The 17,784-nt window shown below is 39.9% G+C and overlaps 2 protein-coding genes across 2 annotated transcripts in view; one reads left to right on the forward strand and one right to left on the reverse strand.

Annotated features, from left to right (window-relative positions):
* The first annotated feature begins 4,266 nt into the window (after positions 1-4,266).
* Positions 4,267-13,287, forward strand: LOC584659 (39S ribosomal protein L2, mitochondrial). Its single transcript, XM_030982460.1, has 6 exons — positions 4,267-4,337; positions 7,812-8,209; positions 8,728-8,845; positions 9,975-10,105; positions 10,589-10,840; positions 13,060-13,287. Exons 2-6 carry the CDS (start codon positions 7,873-7,875, stop codon positions 13,209-13,211), a joined length of 990 nt encoding a protein of 329 aa, XP_030838320.1. The 5' UTR covers positions 4,267-4,337; positions 7,812-7,872; the 3' UTR covers positions 13,212-13,287.
* A 3,193-nt stretch (positions 13,288-16,480) lies between these two features.
* The window catches only part of LOC575120, a 10,604-nt gene continuing 9,300 nt past the window's right edge, over positions 16,481-17,784 (reverse strand). The window contains exons 9-10 of the mRNA XM_030981495.1: positions 17,417-17,619; positions 16,481-16,646 (exon numbers count right to left, since the gene is read on the reverse strand). Of these exons, the coding sequence (XP_030837355.1) occupies positions 16,509-16,646; positions 17,417-17,619 (341 nt within the window). The 3' untranslated portion in view covers positions 16,481-16,508. The remainder of the gene's footprint in view (positions 16,647-17,416; positions 17,620-17,784) is intronic.

Raw genomic sequence — 17,784 nt, forward strand, 5'->3', positions numbered from 1 at the left:
CAGACACTGATATTACGCAAGGCCGTGTATCTCAGATTTAACATTGTTGAATGATCCCTTTAAGAAATGATTACAGAGATTAAACAGACTGATAATATAAGTAGTTTACTAATAATAGAATATAGGCCTAGTCCATACAGTATTATTTGTAGACCTTCAAGAAAATCCTTGTATATTTAATTTTAAAGTTTAAAGGAGTGACTGACTACCGACTAGTTCTAGGTCTAGGTGGACAACACATGGTTCCCCATCATAATCTTAGCCAAGTAAGTCATAGGACAGTGCCGTGAAACAACCCCTGGATCTCTGGCTTGGGGTGCATTCAATTGACACTTGTTCACCCTAGAATCACAGTTTTCAAAGATTGCGTTCAAGTGAGTTTTTGTCTTCGTAAAAATAAACGTGTTTAAAAAGTCAAACATGAAACGCTGAAAAAGATGCGTTTTGTATCTTGATCAGAATCACGGTCGCTAAAATTCGCTTGAACGAACGGAGGTCTCAATCATGATTCTATGACGTCATCATCGTGGCCTGTTCCGGTTTGACCGACAGTCGACCATAAACACAGACAGAAAGCACGCTGCGAAGTTGACCTGTACTTCCTGGGTCAAACTGCACAGTGTGATGAGCAGTGGCTGGGCTTAAAATGAGCAAGAATCGGCGTTGATGAAAAATCACTTGAACGCCGCAGTAACCATGTTTTTTTAATGGCTTTTTGATTTGTGATTCGTTTGTCATTCTAGCATTAAAAAAAAAAATCGCTTGAATGCACCCTAAGTTGGCTGGTTCAGTGGTTGTTTCATGTCTGAATGCATCGATTTATTCAACAAAACATGCAAAATTAACTCTCCTGCCCATGCTGCCTGTATAATTTTTAGACCCACCCCCCCCCCCCCCCCCCAAAAAAAAAAGAAAGAAAGATGCGCTTTCCTACATGATGGTGCATGGTGTGCATCATATGCGATAAAAGATGTTATAAAATCTTCTGATCCCATGAGACGGAACAGCATGCATGCCGTTCGCCAGGCTAAACTCCGGCTCCTCCGCTCCGTCGGTGGCCTGGCCTGGCGCACAGCCTTCCCTGGAGTTATGCAAACGGTTAAAGTCTGCATGTGGGACTACAGGTCAGCATGGTCTTCTCAATTAACTCGTCTATTGGGATAAGATAATGAAGGTTTTTTTCAGAAAGTAGAACTCAACTTCAAAACATGAAAATAGGACTCTCACCTTGTAAATTCATCTTTATACAGTGCTTTTGCAACAGCTAATGCAGTCGATACTTTTGACTCCGGCATGATAAAAGGACGGCTGTGATGAGTTGGTTGTGGAAGTAGCTTTAAAAATATGTCCGGCGCCTGAAGTTAGCAAATTTAGGTTTGTGTCAATCTGCGGACGTTGCCAATTTAACGTAATAACTGGTCTAAATCATATTAATAAATTATGTGCGTCCTAGAAAAAACGAAACCGAGAATTATCGATGTTTTATCATAACTTAGTCACATTTATAATTAATAAATGACACATATTTGGAAAGCTTAGATCATCCTCTTTCGTTTGATGCAACTTATATAGTGCATATTTCATGCATGATTGATTAAAATGAATTTTATGAGAGAAAACCAAAAAGTCATTTGGCGGACGGTATCTGAATTTCAAAGAGAAAATCACATTTCTAGAAAGTTGAGTTTCTGCCCTTTCATATGACACCTCGATCACGAAAAAAGAGCAAGGAATGACAAAGTTCTGTTCGTTTAAAGTAGTACATGCTTGCATTTTCATAATTTTATCAAAAGAATTCGTTTTCACTGGCTGGCTGCCGAAGCAACAAGCAGAATTGACAAAAGACTTAACTCCGTTTCGTTGACAATCAGCCATGCATGAAGTCTTTCGTCTACGGCTGATTAATTGTCAACGAAACAGAGTTAAGTCGTTTGTTAATTCTGCTTGTTGCTACGGCAGGCAGCAGAAAACGAACTCGTTTGATAAAATTATGATTGCAAGCACTACTTAAAACATACAGAACTTTGTCATTTCTAGCTCATTTTTTCTGACTGAGGTGTCATATTAAAGGGCAGAAACTCAACTTTCTAGAAACGTGCCCCAGCATTTCCAAGATCGGTTAAACTTGTTTAGATCCCTCCCCAAGACGTCGATCAAGTATGTGCCCCCCCCCCCCCCCAACATCAACCTCTGGCTTCGGCCCTGGATATAAAGTGAGGAGCTTATACCTGCACTCTTACTAAGTGTTAGTACTGCGGCAGCCTCTGAGAGGAATAGATAGATAGATAGATAGATAAATGGTATTTATTGATTCATTTCCATGTATCGCAGTTACAAGTAACTGAATTGTGCATGAATAAAACATTGATGGTAAAGACAATTATACATTTCAAGTGATATCACAGTAAAAAAGTAACTGAATTGTGCATGAATAAAACATTGATGGTAAAGACAATTATACATTTCAAGTGATATCACAGTAAAAAAGTAACTGAATTGCACATGAGTAAATTGCTGGAAAAAAGCAAGTATACATTTCAAGATGTCACACTACAATCTACATAATGCTGAAGAGCGTGTATATACTATATACCATTAATCTTATACAATATTTCAATTTAAAAATTTGAGTTAAAAAGAAAGAGAGATGGGAAAGCAGGAGAGAGAGAAAGAAAGAGAGAAAGAGAGAAAGAGAAAGAGAAAGAGAAAGAGAAAGAGAGAGAGAGAGAGAGAGAGAGAGAGGGGAGATAGGGGACAGATGGACAGAGAGGGAAAACAATAATTTATGTACATGTTGATCAAATACAAAGATACATTGCAAGACAAATATGAATAGTTTTATCCCCTTTCTTGTCACTTTTTGTTAATGTATACACTTCCATTGAAGTCGACATATTATGATTATGATTGTAATATTTTTTGTCATGTTCTCCTACGAATAAATATATTATCTTATCTTTTTTTTTTTTTGGATATATATACACTGTTGCTCATAACGGTGGAATATTTTTTTTATCCCAATTTATGGAATTATTTTAAAAATAATTTAAAAATACTAGATCTAGATAATAGTATACAGTCTCAGATTTTATTGAATAAGAATTTACCAATATGTGTTTTGCGTGACTGCTAAAGCATGTCTGTTATGCTACTATGTTTATCAACTAGGGGACCTATGCCCTTAAGTCATAAATGACAGTAATGAGGATTAATGCCTCACAAAAGGGCACTAATATAGCACATCGACACGGTGTTGATCCTGGGGCCTCACAGTTACGAGGCCATTGCTTTGTCACTGAACCATGACTGTACGTAGCAGGGGCTAGGGTAGGGGGCAGTTTCCATAAATTAAAAAAAAAACAGAAAATGCAATAAATTTTCAATAATTTATTGCATTCTACCCCGGTGCCCAACATAAAAAAAATCTTCTGTGTGCCCATGCATTGAGCCATAATGCATGGCCGTCCAGAGGATTTTTTAATGTTGGGGACCGTGGTAAAATGCAATAAATTATTGAATATTTATTGCATTTTCGGTTTATTTTTTTAATTTATGGAAACTGCCCCCTACCCTAGCCCCCGCTACGTACAGTCATGGTTCAGTGACAAAGCAATGGCCTCGTAACTGTGAGGCTCCAGGATCAACACCGTGTCGATGTGCTATATTAGTGCCCTTTTGTGAGGCATTAATCCTCATTACTGTCATTTATGACTTAAGGGCATAGGTCCCCTAGTTGATAAACATAGTAGCATAATAAACATGCTTTAGCAGTCACGCAAAACACATATTGGCAAATTATTATTCAATAAAATCTGAGACTGTATACTATTATCTAGATCTAGTATTTTTAAATTATTTTTAAAATAATTCCATAAATTGGGATAAAAAAAAATATTCCACCGTTATGAGCAACAGTGTATATATATATATATTGATAGATGTTTTTATCAGTCGCCAAGCTTCCGACATCTTAAACATAATTCAGTCAGCTTGAAGAGTTGTTATCTTGAAGTTGAAGACATTGAAATAATGATAATAATCTATTAAAAAACCACCCCCCCCCAAAAAAAACAAAAAAACAACAACAAACAAACAAACAAACAAACAAACAAGGCTTTCTCTATGCTTTCCAGCAGTGTACGGATAACCATTCTACAGTGAGGTGAGATTCATTCAAATTGGCAACGTCCGCAGATTGACACAGAGCTCAATTGGCTAACTTCAGATGCTGGAAATGTTGTACAAATACACGCTAACAGTTGAGACACTCGACACGGGGGCTGTGATGTAGATTCTAGGCTCGTTTTTTGAGGAGTCTCAATTTATCAATTCATCCCGTAAGTTGCTTTTCAATATCGGCTTAATCATGTATAATTATTAGAATGATTTCCGTGTGTGATATCAGTGCGTGAACATCTAAGATGACTGGTGAAATTAAAGCAAACTATTTAATATTGTCCCATACGCTAGCATCTGTGTTTGTGCATGTCCCAATTCTATCTATTTTTGGGGGGTTGGGGAGCTAGGCCCAGGCACACATAGGAGCATCACTATCCTGACTGTGTAGTAAAACAGGCAACACTGGCACCAGCACATTAACGCGACACATTTGAAAGCCTGCGGTATGACACTTTCAAATGTCCTACTAATTAATTAAATGGGATTATAACCCATCACAAATAAATAAAGAATGGAACTTACAAGTTTCGTTAGTGTAAATTTCCTTGGTTTCTAGACATCTGGCCTACTTGTTTGCTTATAGCCCATCCGCAATTCAGCTAACGTGCACCATTTTCGGATTTTATGACCTTTGTTTTTAAAGACCGTTCGCGACCGCTTACGTCCGAATATATGCATGTTGATATGGACGCGATCGGTTGTGTACACAGCTCAGCGGTAGGCTATTGCGTACGAGCGTTTTTAGAGTTTGGTATACATTTCAGCCCAACTATTAGCCGACAGAGGTGGCGGAGCATTACTATATAATTCCAAAGTATAATATTCAATTTAGCAATTTTGGGGTCTTAATAATAATAATATTAATAATGATACTAATAATAAGCATTTCGAAAGTCTATCTAGAAATTTGTACGGAATAAGAGGCCTAGAGGTGCTTTAAACCTGCGATAAAGCAATAAATGAAAACGTCTGCGAGATAAGAAAACTACCCGTCAGATGTTGCGCAAGAGCCACGGGTCACGAGTCACGTATGTTTTCACCGGGGCCTAGACAACTCGCCACAAAAACAATCCGCCCCAAGACAGCTCGACACAATACCCTGGACATCTCGCAACAATACCCTGCACAACTTGCTACGGTCGAGTTGTCCAGGGTATTGTGGCGAGATATCCAGGGAGGGTATTGTGTCGATTTGTTCAGGGGCGAGCTGTCTTTGTGGCGAATTGTAGCGCATGTAGAAGTCAGTGTATGGTGTGCGTAAAGTGCGCAGTTTTGATGTCATCGCAATCGAGGAGGGAATCATGCTGCCGTCTCTGTAAAAGAAGGAGGAAAAAGGGCTTTAAAAGTTAGTTTTGAATTCTTTTTTTCTATTATAAAAATAATTTAATAATCTTAAATACTGTAAAATGTAAGAGAAATATAACATAACCTATGTTATGTTGTATTTGTCTTACATTTTATGATCTTAATACTAAAAAAAATCCACCCCGTGCATACCACATACATGCAGTGCTAGAGGTCCATACGCATTAGCATGGACTCTCTATGCTTTGCTGGAGTGGGCCCAGGCACACATAGCTGCATTAGGAGTCGGGCCAACTCCGACCAGCTGCAAAAATGGTCAGTTTTTGCAGTTTTAGGGTTAGGATTAGCAGTAGGGGCACAGCCACTGGTCCGAGGCCGAGAATGAGGATCGTCCTCATCATACACGAGGATATCCTCGTAAACGTGGACAAAATGCGTCCTTAAAAATAACGATCATTTGCCATTTCGCTGACGTTTTTTGCGTTGGCGCTCTGCGGGTACCGAACCGCCCGCTGGTGATGATGAGAAAAATGGATTCTGTGTAAGAAAATAACCCTACAGCAAATCTACAGTAAAGGAGGGGGTTTGCGACCACTTAGTCAAAATCCTATTTTTACTAGGACTCTTTACTTCCTTTTTAATATCATTTCTTGTTTAAATCATGAAGCAAATATTATTATTTAAACAGAAAAAATAATCCCAGAAAAAAAAATCATGAATTGCCATGACAATATTCATTTTAATTTTCACTGTTTCGGAAACAGTTATCGGACTAGCGAGACAGTTTTCGGTGGCATGTACAAAGTCAATAGGAAGCGCGTGCGCGCGCCGTGCGTTTCCCCGCTGATCTACAGCATTAGCGGGCGGAGCAGGTATCCCACCCTGCGCCATGCCGAAAACTATCTCTGCAGTGATCGGAAATTGGAATCTGAAAAAGACAGAGATATCGTGTGTGCGCTGCGGTGTCCGGCTGCATTGATTTAATACATGCGATGAGATACTTTGGAGCGTGCGACTCACACAAATTCGGGCTCTAAATCTGAAAAATACTTGAAATAAAGCTCATTTTATGGTACCCATATTCCTTACAGACACGCGTAACATACCTGATTTTTCAGATTCAGGTAGCGGGACCGTCGATTACAGGGTACATCGCTAAAATGTGATATTTAAGGATATATTTTCCATTGCAAATGTGGATCTTCAGTTACTCTGGCATGTTATGGTATGTGTGGGATATGTGATTTGCTATTATGCAATGTTATACCAATATTTTTAGAATTTCACAGTCCATGATTGAAATATGTGAATGAATTTTGATAGTTTTTATCTCAATTTTCTGCATTACTGAATATTTCTTGCCATCTCCCCTCATCTGTAATGATAAGGTACCCTTTGTCTGTCTCTTCCTCTCTTCAACCCTCTCTCTCTTTCCGTCTTTCTCTCCCGTCCCCCTTCTCTTTCTTTCTCTCCTTCTCTCTCTTTGTCATCACTCCAACTCTCCCTCTCCTACACCTCTCCCTATCTCTTTCTTTTTTTAACAAAAATTTGAATCTGATCAATGAATTTTTATGAAATGTCTATATGTTTGATTATTGATTTATGTCATATGTTGTGTTATTTCAATTTGAATTGCAATTTTATTGTATATAACCTTATGAAATGGATCGCAATTCAGCCATTGGCTGCGATGATCTTTTTAATAAAAACCATTTCTATCTATCTATCTATGTATTTTAAAGGGATTTTACCATGCATCCACAGACCGGCTGAAAACTGTCGATGGTCGATTACCCCCTCATTTACTCTATGTTTCTTATAATTATTATAGGTCTACCTGTTTTGTGTTAATTTTTCCTAAAGGAAAAACAAAGACATTATAATATTCACTTTTTCAAAGGTTTTATGGCGTGCGTGCGTGCGTGCGTGCGTGCCAGTAGGTAGTGACTGTAATCTCAGATTCTCATTAAATTCATGTAAGTAATTCACATTATCACGCCAGTTAAGAACTGTGACCATATTTTACTTAGCCATGTGTAAATCAGGGAAAAAATTAATATTTATTTTTCGGGGGCTACTTTTCAAGCTTGCCTGCATAAAAATAACACTCTAAAAGTTGTTTTGCATTGAACTCTATGCAAATTTACTGGGGCTCTTTTCTGATTTTCGGGGGCTGTTTTAGGCATTTCGGGGGCAAATTCGCCCTGAGCCCCCGTGTATTTTTTTCACTGGTGTAAATGTAAGCATGTTCAGATTTGAGATACAATATGTATAATATTTGAAACCTGACATGCTGATAATTTTATTCTATTGATACTTTTTTTCAGATTAGCGTCCTGCTGTGTAAAGAAGGTTAATGAGAGGACTCTGTAGTCTCGACTACCAGACATGATGAGCACAAGAAACTCCATCTTTCAACTTTGTAATGTCTTCCGGACCCTTACCCTGTCCAGAAATGTGGCTGTTCAAACTGCTCTCCCTGCTCGATGTTCATCCCTCCTGTCTACTCACAAACACACCACCTTAGGATTGAGCCATAAGGTGTCATTTTCCTCTCTGGTTTTTAGAGCATCTACCGTACAGACATTGAATGTTGTGGAAAAAGAACGCCATAGAGATTTTCACACGAGTCTAACTCTAGAAAGATTTAAACCATGGAAGAAGACACCAGAGTACACATTGAGACCGCTTGGGAAGAAAAGAATTACCAGCAGAGATCACACAGGTTAGCTAGGATACAATTATTTGTATACCACATTCTGTATCTTTTCCTTTCCTCTATTCTTTTTGCCACATATGAGTAATTGTTTATGTTGATTGCCATTTCTTGTATTCATTCTTTTGTCTGTATTGTGCATGGAAGCAAAGCAAATTTCTGTTGATACGGATGATAAAGACGTTGAAATTGAATGAAATAGAACATGAAGAAGTATCACTCCCCAGACAGGACAATTAACTCCAAGAAAAATTACCCTATCAGTATCACAGGACAACTAGCTCGTACCCAAGGTACCCTCATAGAACTATCTAAAAAGTAGTTGAAAAAATAATGCAAAAACGGATGTCTGCATTAAGAAGGAAGTCCAGTAGGCAGCAAAAGGAAAAATATATTTCACGTGAGCTTACAATGAAATGAAATTCAGGAATAACGCTGGCCAATGTGTGAAAGCGGAATGTGTGTTTATGAAAGCCATACATTTTTTCACACACATTTCTTTCCTCCCTCCCTCCCTATATGAACAGGAAGGGTAGTATCTGGTAGAAGAGGAGGAGGTGCTAAGCGAAACTATCGTATGGTGGACTTCAAACGAGTTGGACCGGTTGAAGGCCCTCCTATGGAGGAGAAGGTGCTAGCAGTCAGGTACAGTGCAAGAAACATACTATGCAGGGCAGCATCTCACAAAACTGTCATAAGTACAAGTTCACCGACATCCCATTGAAATGTGTGTACTAAGTTTAACACACGTTTCAATGGGATGTTGATGAACTTGTAGTTATGACGGTTTCATGAAACTATTTTATGCGTTGGTGTTGTAAAAGTCAAATTTTTATGCATATTATTATTAATGTTATTTCTTTTTGATATATTTTGTTATATTGTGTATAAAGTGTAACTAGCAGCTCAGGCTGAGACCATCACTGTGCAAGGTAACAATAATTATTATAATTATATTCGCTTATATAGCGCCTAACACTTGCTTTATCAGAAGTCTCTAAGCGCTCTACTATAATGCAGCATAATGCAGGTAATAACCTATTCACAAAGTCATTACATTACAACATTATTATAACATATTATTTTACCAGAGAGCTACTTTTCAATTTACCAGAGCTCTCTTTGGAGCTTTTCATAGCCAAGTCCCTCACTATGATTTCACATGTATTTATTGTATTTTATTGTTTTTCTCAAATTGTAAAAAAGTCACACAATTCAGCCTTCGGGCTGTGAGATGATTTTCAATAAAACAAACCATCTATTTATGGAAAAAATTCTCCACAAACCATAATAAGCATAAGAAAGACCCTCCTACCAAAATCAGAAACTTCAGGTACAGTGACGACATTTAAGGATGCAGCCTTACCTTACCCATCATTAGACAAATGATGATGACCCCTTACCCTCTAGATGCTATAATGAGAGGCACACCTGACCAATGCACCTGTATATAGCTACACAGGAATGGCAAAGACCACTGTACACAGCACTGCCCTCTCCAGGACAGTGTCCTAGTCTATCTTGGGAGAGTACTCATTCAAGGCTCAAGGGAAGATGTGAGTTTGGTCTAGTGGTACGTTCACTTGGTCCACTCTCTGTCTTCTCCTACAAACTGACTCAGGCGGACTCGGTTTTGAGACTGAGCCGCGTCTTCAGACGGTGATGTTAAATGTTAGGCCCAGGCTTAAATAATGCAAAACAATATGTAAAAACCCAATTACGTCACACACACATGATTTACTATCTGTTTCTGTGTATTTTTCTCACTGATCAGGTATGACCCGAACAGGACAGCTAACATTGCCATTGTAGCTGGAGGGAACAAGAAGAGGTACATTATTGCCTCAGCTAACATGGAGCCAGGGGATATCATCAGGACCTCAGGACACATAGGCAGGATGACAGGTGGGTCATATACCATCCACACGCCTCTATCCAATTCAACCTGTCATGCTATATGATATTATGTAATGATTTGCATTTTTGGATTACAAATGATATTAACATATCACACAATTTTTTATAATAGTTTTAATGTGTATATGCTGTATTCCCTGTCAATCATCATCATGTTTTTTTATTTGTATGTACTTCTTTTACCCAATTTACGCAAAAAATACAGAAATAAATAGGTCTTGGGTAGATGCTCAAAGAGCGTCTCAGTGAAATGTATGATAAAGTCCTTACCAGTTACCCCAGACCAAAGAATTTACTTGACATAATCCTAACCTGAAACACAGCTGCAGCCTTAATAATAACCCTGTATCTTTGAATAAACAATCCCAGAGCCTATGTCACCATAGCAAATGTTTTGTCATCACAATCATTGTGCATTCTTGCATCATATTTCATCCCATTCACCTTTCTCGCTTTCGTTGTTATGACCAGTGGTTGCCAACGAGGGCGATGCTTACCCTCTAGGAGCCCTCCCCATCGGATCCTTGGTGCACTGCGTAGAGATCTACCCTGGAGAGGGCGCCATCAGGGTCAGGTCCGGAGGAACGTCAGCTCAGATCCTACGTAAGGTCGGAGGTCAGGTCATCCTTCAGCTGCCATCGAAGCTACAGATCAGTGTCAACGAGAGATGCGTGGCAACCGTTGGTAGGGCGTCAGGGGACCAACATAACAGGATGGTTATAGGTGAGGTGTTTACAAGAATTATCATTCTTTGAAGCATTCGTTTCATTTCATTTCATTTATTGGTTCAACCATTTTTTTAAAACAACATTCAGAAATACAAACAATGTTTGAAGGACATTATACAAAACATGTTGGACATGTGTAGGTTAGGGAACCCGAGAGAAGCTTAAGCTTGTAAGTGGGGTTCCCTGTACAATAAACAAGTAAAATTGTGTAACAAAAATCAGATAATAAACTAAGACAAACTAAACCATAGCACCCGTCATCATTCACCGGCTATTGCGTTACGCTGCACAGGCAGAACAATGGGCTCAGCCGACTAATCCCACTTCACTTGACCTGGCCGAGGCAGCGCCTCAGTGCATCCAGTGAACACCGACCGGTGCTATGTAATATAAAATCAGGTGAAAAAAAACAAAGACAAGCATATACATACACCCATACACAGACCCAAGCTACTCATTAAAGGTTATACCGGTACTCTATGTTGGTTAAAGTCACAGTTTTGGTGAAGATACATTTTTTCTTGGTGATACTAGTTGGCCCGAAACCAAATTTATAATCAGTCTGCTTCAATTCTCGCTACCCCAAATAGCGATTCTGCCGAGATCCGGGGAAAATCCTGAAAACGCGCATTGCATTATGGGATAGCTTTTCGACATTACAGCTTCCTGTGCAGGCGCTATATTACTAGGCGCGATAGCGCAAACGTAAAACGCCGTCGCCACACAACGTGTATGCACCGAATATGTCGTCTGCTCGGTCTTGTTTTTTTCTCGCAAATATTTCAACGTTTATTTGAACATTTCATTCGTTGTTTTTTGCGTCTTTTGACATCAGTGACGATGGTTTTCTTTTGTGAGGCTGCACAGTGCTGGGCTCATGATTCCAAGCGTAAGAACCCTGATTTTAGCGTGCGTGAAAACTCTGCACAGCGAACACAGGCGCTAGCGCCAGCGGGATGGGACTCTATACCGGAAGTTGTAGTGACGACCCGAGAGAGTGAAAATTACCTCGTCTCGCAAATTTCGAGATTTTCGTACCTATTTAGGGTAGCGAGAATTAGCTTTCAAGGTTATGAGAGAATAACATACATGTATGTATGCTCATGAAGGTGAAGATCACCTGTTTCCCTGGACAGATCGATTTTCCTCTGTGATACATGCTATCCTTCAGGAATGCCCACTGTGTTTAATTATCTTGATATTCATATAATGCAGGTGTCATTTGTAAGACGCACCTTTTGACCCCCGGGGATGGTGCGTCATGGTTGCGTCATGTTCCCCAAAATCGCGACGCACAGTACCGTCATGGCCGCAAAATGTCCGTCACAATACTGACCCATATGTGCGTCATAGTAAGTCACTTTACCACGTTGCGTCATTTGGTGTGTCAATGGGACCGTCACTTTCTCCAAGCAGAAGTGTTTCTCAAATGTGCGTCATTGGCTAGTCATTTTCATGAAATGGTGTGTCATATGTTTGACTCAAATGTGCGTCGATGGAATGTAATGGTGTGTCACTTTCTGTGACGGAAGGTGCGTCATGGTATCAAAATGTACGACTCACATCGGTACAATGACGCACCATTCCCGGGGGTCAAGAGGTGCGTCTTACAAATGACAAGTGCATAAGCTTCTCTATGAACTGTTCATTGGGGAAACAATTCATGTGTGAGACATAAAGTTAAGCATGTCTGTCATTAAGCAAGATATTTATCGGTTGACTAATAAATCCTAACAAATTAACTGTAGGGGCACAAATTAACACTCTGCATGAATTGAACTTTTTATGAATGCAGGCATTCCAAAGTGAAGTCTTTAAAGGTAAAGACCAGTTTTGGAAACGCCCCCCTCTCAACAAATGAAACGGAAACTCTTATTACCAATCATGTGAAAGAATATGTTTTGACTAATTCGTGATGATACAAATCTTGCCGAGAAACCGCCTACTAATTGATGTATTTGGTAAATTATTATACCGTATCTATTTGACCTGATAGATAAAGCGCACCTGTCGTGCACGTGTCGCATAGTCCCCTGTGTACAAGGTAACCTTCTTTTGTCTATAATCATTTAAGCTTTCAAATGTTATTCCATGTCATCTTATTTTATAGCATTTGGTGATTCATTCTGGTAATCAATGGTTTAGTCCCTTTTATTTATTGTCTCTATGTTGTATTTAACTCACTGCACATTCTCCCATTTGTTTATGTTTCAGGCAAGGCTGGTAGGAGTCGCTGGTTTGGAAGACGACCAAGCAGCGGTCTATGGCAGAGGAAAGGAGGATGGGCGGGGCGGAAGATTAAGCCCCTCCCTCCCATCAAAGTCTACATGGATCCTAGCAAAAAAGGAACTCATATAACCGTATAGGGGACGTAGTTTTTAGTTTAGTGTAACCTTTTTCTGTGATATACATACAATTAGATTTTGCAATTCCATTCTATCAGCTCAGATTCATTTATCTGGTTTATCAGTGAACTTATCATGTTAGTGATACATTGATTATACCCCATTTGAACCAATGAGACCGACACCAAACCGAACAAAAAAAATGATGTTACCCAGAATGGCCAAGAAGCGCTTGGTGTGGGGTCGGTATGGAGTTGGTTTGGCGGTGTGACCGATGTCTTATGAAGGCAACATCCCTTTTTTCTAAAATGAACCCCCCCCCCCATGCAGTTTATGTTCTCAAGGTTTTGGAGTCAGTTTGGAAGTGTTTAATGGTTGTAGCATTATGAAGGCTACACCCCCTCACCTCCCCTCCTTCTCATTACTGATAGAATATACTTGTAATTATACCAGTACCATTCCCCCTGCAGTTTATGTGGTCAAGGCATGGGTTTATAGTTTCACTTCTCAAGGGACGCTTGTTATCCTCCTCCATTGTGGAGGTATAGTTAATATTGATAGTTATCAAAAAGTTACGCATGGGTCTTGACAGATGCCATTATTACATGAACATGATGTGATCAAAATAATTTTGATCATGATATCTGCTTTTCTTCAAAATGAGAGCAGAATCCCCCTGATTATATGTGTACCATACATTTTCATTAAAAAAATATGTAGTTGATCAGTATGTTTCGTGTACATCATATTAATCTATACTCGGTGATATGTAAATACATCTATTACAAAATGTGATATGCTGACCATCATATTGATTGTATGATTATTGACAATAAGTTCGTATTTTCTATCATGTTAGAATTTGTAATATATGAAGTTGTGTCTATGATAAATGTGTGCATTCAATTGAAGTGTTTAGCCCAACAAGTTTTCCAGAAGCATTCATTTTCCATGATTTTTGCACAAGGCTGATTGATGTAACCATTTTTTGCCAGTTTCATTGATTCAACCAATAATTACAAGTTTCATACCATTCAATTTCATGTGCAATCATATTTCTCACAATTTGAGTGAAATGAAACCAGTCATTGTGCGTAACAGTGTCTGCAATGTGAGACTACTGATGGCATACTACAGCATTGACACACACAGTGATTGACGGAGCTAGGCTCTGCTCACAGCTTCAGGTAATGTGATAAAGTGCCAAATTAGAGTCTGTCTGCAGATAAGGCGATGGGTGACTGAGGCAGAGAGAGAGAGAGAGGGGGGGGGGTAGAGAATAGGAAAAATTGGTGAGAGGAGGAGAAGGAAGGGGGAGGAGGAGGGGGAAAAAGAAGACGAAGAACGGGAAAGAGGGGTACGAGAGAGAGAGAGGGAGGGAGAGAGAGAGAGAGAGAGAGAGAGAGGGAGGGGGGGGGGGAAGAGAATAGGAAGAATTGGTGAGAGGAGGTATATAATAGAAAGAATTGAGAGATGGAGAGAGGGGAGGGAAGGGCAGAAAATTTGAAGGATTTGGAAGAGAAGGGGGTAGTGAACATGCAAGAGAGATAGAGGGAGGGGACTTTTCGCTACTGACATAATATCAAACTCGATTTAAATGGAGGGGAGACATAACTAACTGCTATTGGAGACATATATTGGGCAGTTGGTGGAAGAGTTTCCATATTTTATTTGAAATATAATGACAGGTGACATGTATCGTGGGATAGTAAGACATCTCCCGAAAGATTTTTTTTTTAAAGAAAATAAGGGATAAATGGAGAAAAAAAAATGATAAGATCAAGTCTATAAATCTACTCGGAGCATTCCTATGTAATGAGTACAATATTAGGTGGGAAAATGCATATAGGTGCATTTATATTCCTTTACAATTCAATTTTCTGTTCATTTACCAAAACACAAACCAATTTAAAACAAGACATCTTTGTTTCATTTGTTTTACAACAATGTATCCCGTTGCGTTTCAGAATATCTTGGGCTACATAATTTACGTCCGTATATATAAACTGCCCAACTTTTATCTACATGATCGATCAATAGGGGCGTCGGTGGAAATTTGATGGGGTTATGTTTTCATTCTTTTCTCTGAAGTAGTTCTAAACACATGCTCACGGGCAGGGGCGTAGACAACGGGGGGGGGGGGGGGGGGGGGGGGGGGGGGGGGGGGGGGGGGGGGGAGGGGATGCATCCCCCCACCTCACAAGGTGGGGGGGGGGGGATGGCATGTACAATCATCCCCCCCCCCCGTTTTGGGAATGGTATTTGCTTACTTAATAAGTCATAATGATGAAAATAATAGTAATAATAATAATGATAACAATTATAATATTAATAATAATAATAATGATGATGATGATAATATAATCCTCATCATTATTGTAATTGTGTTTATTGTTATTAGCCGCATTCACACGGTGAAAGCCAATTCAGACGGTAAAAAAAAGAAAATCTTACAAGTATTTTGTGGTTATCTTGTGGTTTGGAAACCACAAGATAACCACAAGATTAAACAGGCGCGGATCTACGGGGGGGGGGGGGTTAGGGGGTTTAAACCCCCCCTTGGGCGGCCCAAAAAACAAACAAAAAAAAAAGGGGAAAAAAAGAAGAAAAAAAAAAAAAAAAGAAAAAGAAAAAGAACGCACGCTGGAGAGAAACCCTTTCAAGTGCAAATATTGTGAGAAGATATTCAACTCATCTGGTAACTTAACCAAACACATGATAACTCTGGATATAACTGTGTATTTAACCGTTACTTGATTTAAAAAGACGTTATCATGCACTGCTTTTTAGGTCTCCATTGTGTTAATAGATGCCAGGAAAACATCACTTACGGGGTCAAATAAACACCCCCCCCAAAAAAATCGGCTCGCCGCTTCGCGGCTCGTGGACGATGCTCCGCATCGTCATTATTGGTCACCCCCCCCCCCTTAGCAAAAAGCTAGATCCGCCCCTGAGTCATCCCCCCAGGTGTACGAACCTGTCTACGCCACTGCTCACGGGGCAGCTGATCCAAGGTAAAAATTCGGGCACTAACCAAATTCATAACACAACCCTGGCCTGGACTGAAATTTATATACACCAAAACAACTCTCTTTTCACCCCCTAATCAACAGCCTTCTAAATTCGCATTTCAATTTTCGAGTGCCCCTGTGACCGTTTCCCCTCCCCCACCCTCCCCCCAATCGTTCTAGTGCCACCCCCACCCCCACCCCCCTCCCACCCCCGTTTTTCGAGTGGACTCACGCTAAGCCACACCGATGCATACCCCCCCCCCCCCCCCCCCACCCCCTTGCGACGCCCCCATTAATAGTGACATGTCTATTCTGGTTGATAGTAGCAGTATTCAATGACGATACCACTTCCTGTGTACGCATGGTAGCCCCAGGCGTCGTCTTTGTTCTTACGATCTTCAGTATCCCATCGAAGATATTCACCTGACACTCTCATTCCATGTACCTGAAAATAAAGTTTAAATTTGACTTTTATTTCTACATTTCCTTAAATAATATAGATATTGTCATACCGCTAAAGAACAAACACAAACTGTTATAAAAAAAAAAGAAATATAAGGTTAGCTATTGTTTAGTTTGCTACTACGACACATCATCTGACTCCCTCTCTCTCTCTCTCTCTCTCTCTCTCTCTCTCTCTTTCTTTCTCTCTCTATCTCTTTCTTTCTCTCTCTCCTCCTCTCTCCCTACCTCTCCCTCCCTCTTCCCTTCTCTCTCCCCCTCACTCACTCTCTCTCTCTCTCTCTCTCTCTCTCTCTCTCTCTCTCTCTTTCTCTTATCCCTCTCTCCCGTTCTCCTTTGTCTTCTTTCCCCCCCTCCGCCCTCCTCCCCCTTCCACCTTCTTCGCCTTATTTCTACCCTTTTTTTGCCATTCGATGGTGCCTTCAGCTAATAGTGTGGTACGGTATGTCACTGAAACAGCTCCCGTAGGACTTTGTGCAGTTTTGGATTCATTGGGGTTCAAATTTTCCCGAAGACACCAAATTTCCCTATTGCGCGTTGTACATGCCATTTTGGCGCCCAATATGGACCCCCCAGGAAATGAAGAAGGGGTCTGAAAATTTGAACCCCATCATTTTTGGCCAATTGGGACCCTTTTGAAGCCAAAACAGCAACAACAAAAAACCAAAAAAAAAAATGGCAAAAAAATCCTACGGGATTACATACCATACCGCATGTCTTGGTACATGGTTATACCTGGTTATACCAGCTTACCTGCTGACATTGGTGATTGTACTTCATCAAGAGGAAGTTATTGTCTGTTGGCAGGTATATAGGTACTGATGGTTCCCCGTCTGTCCTACAGCAGTAGTCGATTTGTGTGTTACTACCAAAGCCACCTGAAGGCATGTCACCTCCATAACGGTTCTTATTGCTATCGTCCTCATCGTCCCAATATATGCTTCCACTTTTGAGACCTACATCCAATGATAATGAATATTCAATTAATGATCAACTCTCAATCATTATCATGATGATCATTATGATGATAATAACGATAATGGTGATAATGATGTTAATTGTTGATGATAATGATGTTGATGATGATGATGATGATGATGATGATGATGGTGGTGGTGGTG

Source organism: Strongylocentrotus purpuratus, unplaced genomic scaffold (assembly GCF_000002235.5).
Source record: "Strongylocentrotus purpuratus isolate Spur 01 unplaced genomic scaffold, Spur_5.0 spur5_scaffold_12, whole genome shotgun sequence".
Classification (NCBI taxonomy): domain Eukaryota; kingdom Metazoa; phylum Echinodermata; class Echinoidea; order Camarodonta; family Strongylocentrotidae; genus Strongylocentrotus; species Strongylocentrotus purpuratus.